Source organism: Fulmarus glacialis, unplaced genomic scaffold (genome assembly GCF_000690835.1).
Source record: "Fulmarus glacialis isolate BGI_N327 unplaced genomic scaffold, ASM69083v1 scaffold12732, whole genome shotgun sequence".
Taxonomy (NCBI): Eukaryota; Metazoa; Chordata; class Aves; order Procellariiformes; family Procellariidae; genus Fulmarus; species Fulmarus glacialis.
This window is the reverse complement of record NW_009197227.1, coordinates 17,638-22,661: the sequence shown is the minus strand read 5'-3', so window position 1 is coordinate 22,661 and position 5,024 is coordinate 17,638. Positions and strand designations below refer to the sequence as shown.

The 5,024-nt window shown below is 46.5% G+C and overlaps 1 protein-coding gene across 1 annotated transcript in view; it reads left to right on the top strand.

Annotated features, from left to right (window-relative positions):
- The first annotated feature begins 3,160 nt into the window (after positions 1-3,160).
- LOC104072870 (proepiregulin-like) overlaps positions 3,161-5,024 on the top strand; it is a 2,762-nt gene continuing 898 nt past the window's right edge. The window contains exons 1-3 of the mRNA XM_009572468.1: positions 3,161-3,239; positions 3,692-3,815; positions 4,400-4,546. Coding sequence (XP_009570763.1) covers positions 3,215-3,239; positions 3,692-3,815; positions 4,400-4,546 — 296 coding nt within the window. The 5' untranslated portion in view covers positions 3,161-3,214. The remainder of the gene's footprint in view (positions 3,240-3,691; positions 3,816-4,399; positions 4,547-5,024) is intronic.

Below are 5,024 nucleotides of genomic sequence, written 5' to 3'. Positions count from 1 at the left end.
ATTCCTGCAAGGCACACAGGAATATCCGCCATCTCATTACTGTTATCTTGTACCCTGTAGAGTATTTGCTTACTGAACAGTGAAGGAATAAAAATATAACTACCTCTCCCAGGTCCTATGTTTGGTATACATCATCTGATAATTATTCTGGGAAAGGCTCTCCTTTGCCATTGCAGTGTGGATCCCTTATCCTCCCGCAGGATCCCCCTCCCATTGATGTCAGAGGAGAAATATGTGCATGGGGGAAAGGGCAAAATATAACAGTGCAGAGCAGGAAGAACTTTGCCCGAACGCAGAAGATACTGCTGGGTGTCAGCAAATATCCACGCCTGCACTCCAGCCTTTCTGGCCTGTGTGTCTGCAGTCAGGCGGAGGAGGCTATTGGTTGTTGTGCATGGCTGGAATGGGGCAAGCCTTTATTCGGTGGTGTAGGAGGAGATTATTTTTAATTTGTCCCTCACAGGTGTCTGAGGTTTGGCCTTTCCTCTAGCTGGAGAGCGGTGCTTCCTTCTGGAGCAAAGAGAAGAGCTGACCTGTCTTTTTCATGTACCTAGGCTTGAGTTTCTCAAATGCAAAAGCTGGGTTCTGGTAACTCTCGAACTGGGAACTTTAGATTAAAAAGCAACTGTGCAGATAATGCTCAGATCAAGGAGGTATGCAAGCTGAAACAGAAACTTGTAGGCTGAAAGAGATCGTCAGCTGGCTTAATCCATCTACTTAACTAAGTACGATAGAAGTGGATAACTCAGGTACCTCTAGCATATTTTGCCTTGACTTATGTTCATTACTGTCGTGTGGCCCCCAGACCAAATCTTGCCATAGCACGTCACAGAGAGATGATAGCAGCAGTATGCGGACTACAGGAGGGAGCCTCAGGTCACTAACTCTCGCTCGTCTCGGGATTTCAGCATCCCTTCTTGCAACGACATGGTGTACACTTAGTGGGACAGAGCTGTCCTATGCCACGGCTGCTCCCTGCTGAGGGAGCAGCTTAGTCCGTGGAGCACTCCTGAAACGTCCCTCTAGTTCCTGGGAAGAAGGACTGACTCGGTAAATCTTCTTTTCTCAGCATCGGTTGGGACACCGGGTCCCTGGCTGAAGCTCCAAGCGTGCTGTTCTAGCAGTAACTGAGCTGCCACCCTCTGTCAGCTGATGGCCTTATCCTTCAAACACTTTAACTTGCTGTCGTGGCGACTCAAATTGGCCTTACAGAAGTGTTAAACTGCTCCTCCTGATGAAATCTACAGTAAGCACAGTGCTGTTGGGAAAGAAAAAAAAAAAATATCCCACCCTGAAAGTAAACTTGCTGTTTCTGCCCCATGGGAGTGAAAGGCAGGTCCTGCTGAGTCATGCTAGCAGGCGCAGATGTCCCCAACTTAGTCTCCTGTACAATTCAAGATGCTGGCATCACTGGTCTGTTACCGTGGCTCTCACTTTGGCGGACCTAGTCTTTGTCCTTTCTTCTAAAGCTTGGTGGAAACCTGGCTTATTAGCTTTACAGGAGTGCGGTGGAGAGGGAGGCAAGGAGAAGGAATGGTGTTTTTAAAGAAACACAAACAAAGACACAAAAAAGCCCTGTCCCTCTAAGGTGGATATTTCTGCTGTTCTTGTATCTCATTGGAATAGAGCTTAAAAGAAGCCTACCAATCACCCAGAAATAGATGAGCTGCAGGAAATCCATAAATCACTACTAGATTTAACTCTGAGATGTAATGAAACTTTCTAATAACTGGGGTTGAATTGGAGTGATCAAGAAATTATGAAGGCACACTCCCTCCATTAGACGTGCATGACTTGACAAGTTAATAGAGGCAAACAGCCCAAAGACACAAATTACAGACTTCTGTGGAATGGGGCTGATGACTAAGCAGTTCACGAGCAGGTTAGTTTGTGACCACAGCAGGAGTGTTAGCCAAGTGGATTTCATGGCCAGCTGGGGCAAACATTGACTGTTCCTCGTGGGCTAGCCATGAAGCTACAAGTACTTGTGTTGGCCTTCAAATCCTGTTTGGAAATGTTAATTTAACTAGTAGAATACCTGAAAGCTGTGCCTGTGCAGCACTTTACAGCCCAAAAGATGTCAAAATGCTTCATAAGCTGAATCTCTGAGAGAAGGGAAGGAGGGCCCTTGCTCCCCAAGGAAATGCAGCCACTGCTCGGTAGCTGAACTCCTCAGCCTACATGGAGCTGTCTGCTATTACGTCTGGTTCCCACATCAAACGTGCTGAGATGCAGTTTTCTTTAGTGTGGATGGCAAAGGAAGGACAGAAATGTACCAGTTTTCTTCTGGGGTTCTCCTGAGTTAAGTAACACTGACCCAGGACCCGTGAAGTGTTCAGTAACCTCTCCAACCCAGTGACCAGATGAAGAGGGTTTGGTATCTTGTGTTAGCTGTCTTAGGAAGTGGACTTTTAACTGAAGAACTCCAACGCAAGAGTGGGTATTAGTGCAGGAACTGTCCAGCCTTTCAGGCTGGTTACAGCAAGTAGGCGGCTGAGGAAGCTCTTTGCTGCTTAAGAGCAGCTTTTGTGTTAAGCCTGCCTCGAGCAGTATGTGGTCTCTGAAGCCAGTGGTGGGGTGCTGAGCCTGGCACAGCACTGACCCGGTGTGCTGAGTCACCAGCTGCGCTGACTTGCTGAGTCCTAGGAAATTCTCTTCCTGTGGACTGTTGTGACTTAAGGACATATTGATTTTGATCACCAAAAGAACTCCTCCTGCGATGAATGCTCGATTGCCATGCCTAATTGTGGAACCCTGGCGGTGTCCCCTGTACAGGTGCCATGCCAGACTAGCCAGAAAACCTAACGTGATCAGAGTTGGCCTAATTTCTGCCTCTGCTGTGTAATCTCTCCAAGCCTGTTCCTGCCCAGTTTCACTCAGAGTGTGGGTGAGAGGTGGTCACAGACACCGAGTTTCTGTTTGATCTCTGTTCTACATTAAAAGTTTGGATTTCAGAGATGTTTCTTTGGGCTGCCTTATATAATAATAGGCAGCAGATCTGTCAGACCTACATTTTTTCAGCTTACAACACTGGGTTTTTCCTGCTATAAAAAGCTTCTGTTCTTCTTGTATTAACTTAATGAGTACACCAGCTGAAATACTTAACTGTACTTGAAAAGCATCTAGTTTTGACTCTTCTTTTTATTCTCTTAAAGGTTACCTATCGCAAGCAGTCCTGGGCACAACAGTGATCCCATTATGTGGGCTTGGTGAAATGGAGAACTGCACAACAGCACTAAGTAAGTTACTGCACAGCTCTCTTTGTAAATAACAAGTCTTTGGTTCCCATCTTTCTTGGGCTGGCGGCCTCACTGAGGTGCCCTTGGAAATCATTTTTCTGTTGAGCAGCGTTGCCAACATCCTGCAAAGTGCTCAGCATTGTTGAACAAGAACCATTTTTCAGCCTTCATTTCCTTTAATATTGCTTCTTCAGCAGAAGAGCTCTGTCTGAGGCGCTAAGTCTGCTGTAAAAGCAGAAATAGCTTCTGTGGAACTCCTGAAGGAAAAGTCAATATCACTCTGGCCTGGGAAAGTCCTCTCCCTGTTCAGAAGGCTCACCTGCTTTAATTCCTACTGCGTTGGAGGTCTCTTGGTAGCGAGACTATTAGTCGTACTTGTAAAGCTTGTACATTGTTTGGGAAATATAAAGGGAAAATAAGGCTGATGAGATGCTAACAAAATCTCCTTGCAGTCCAGACAGAGAACAGTCCACGTGTGGCTCAAGTTGGGATAACTAGATGCAAGCCTGAAATGAAGGACTACTGTTTCCACGGACAGTGCGTGTACATAGTGGACTTGGATGAGCACTATTGCAGGTATGGACAGGGCGCATTGTGTCCTGCAGACCTCCCCGAGGTGGGCTTTGACATGAACCGTACGTGGCTTTTGATCTCGCTGCTGTTGACACTTAGCCGGAACACCAATCCAGCAAAGTACTTAAATGGTCACAAGAACTTAAAGAGGAGCGGTATATCTATAATATACCTCAGCTGCATTCAAGCAAGTGTTAAGCACACGTGCTGGCTCCAGTGAAACCTGGGTGAGAGTCTTAAGACGCCTGAAATTAGTCACCAACCCAGCTTAAACTTGGGACACTCATTCTGGTGTGCTTCCCCGTTCATCTGTATTTACAGTAGTGTGAGATCCAGACCTCAGGCAAAGCAGCAAGGTCTCTCCTTTGATTCAGCCTACAAAATGAAGACCCTCTAGGCATTTTTAAGGGTATTCCTCGTTTACTTGAAGAATTTGCAACCATTTGTAGGTCCGCATGGGCTTGAGTTACATCAGTTCAAATTGCTTGTCCCTGAGGAAACAGCAGGCCAGCAGCACAGCATACTTTGTGGACTGCTGAAGTGTAACCCCACGGCGATGTCTCTAATTCCGCGTCTCTTATCCTCAGGTGTGACGTAGGCTTCTCTGGTGTCCGATGTGTGCATTCAGAACTTGTCAGACAACCCCTCAGTAAGGAGTATGTGGCACTGACAGTTATCGTAGTTCTGCTTTTCCTCATCGCCATCTCTATTGCAAGTTACTACATCTGCAGAAGGTAAGAAGGATTTTCTTCGTGGCTGAGGAAGGCGAGTCAGCTCTATGTGTAGTAAGATGTGCGCTGAGTACCTCCAGATGGACTGGGGTACCTACAGTCATTTGACTGCGTGGAGATAGTTTGAGATACAGACCTGATAGCCTGCCCTTAGTGAAGTGTTCAAAAAAGAAGGTAAGCTGACTGCATAGCGTAACCCAAATTGCAGGCTAGGCAACAGTACCCTCAGATGCCTTTTAACCCTGACGGAGGACTGCATAGGTTAGTTCACGTCCATCTTAGAGGGTGTGTTGAGGTAAAGGAGAGAGCAGACAGGGAACAGGAAAATTCTAGTTCCTTTTCTTGTTAATGCCATTTTCCCAGACATCAGGAGCTGGAGAGCAACTGGGTTAATACTAGCTAATTTGTTCATCTGCCGCGTTATTGTGGTGACTGTGATATAACGAGCATTGCCTTATCAGCTTTACCATGGAGGACAGTA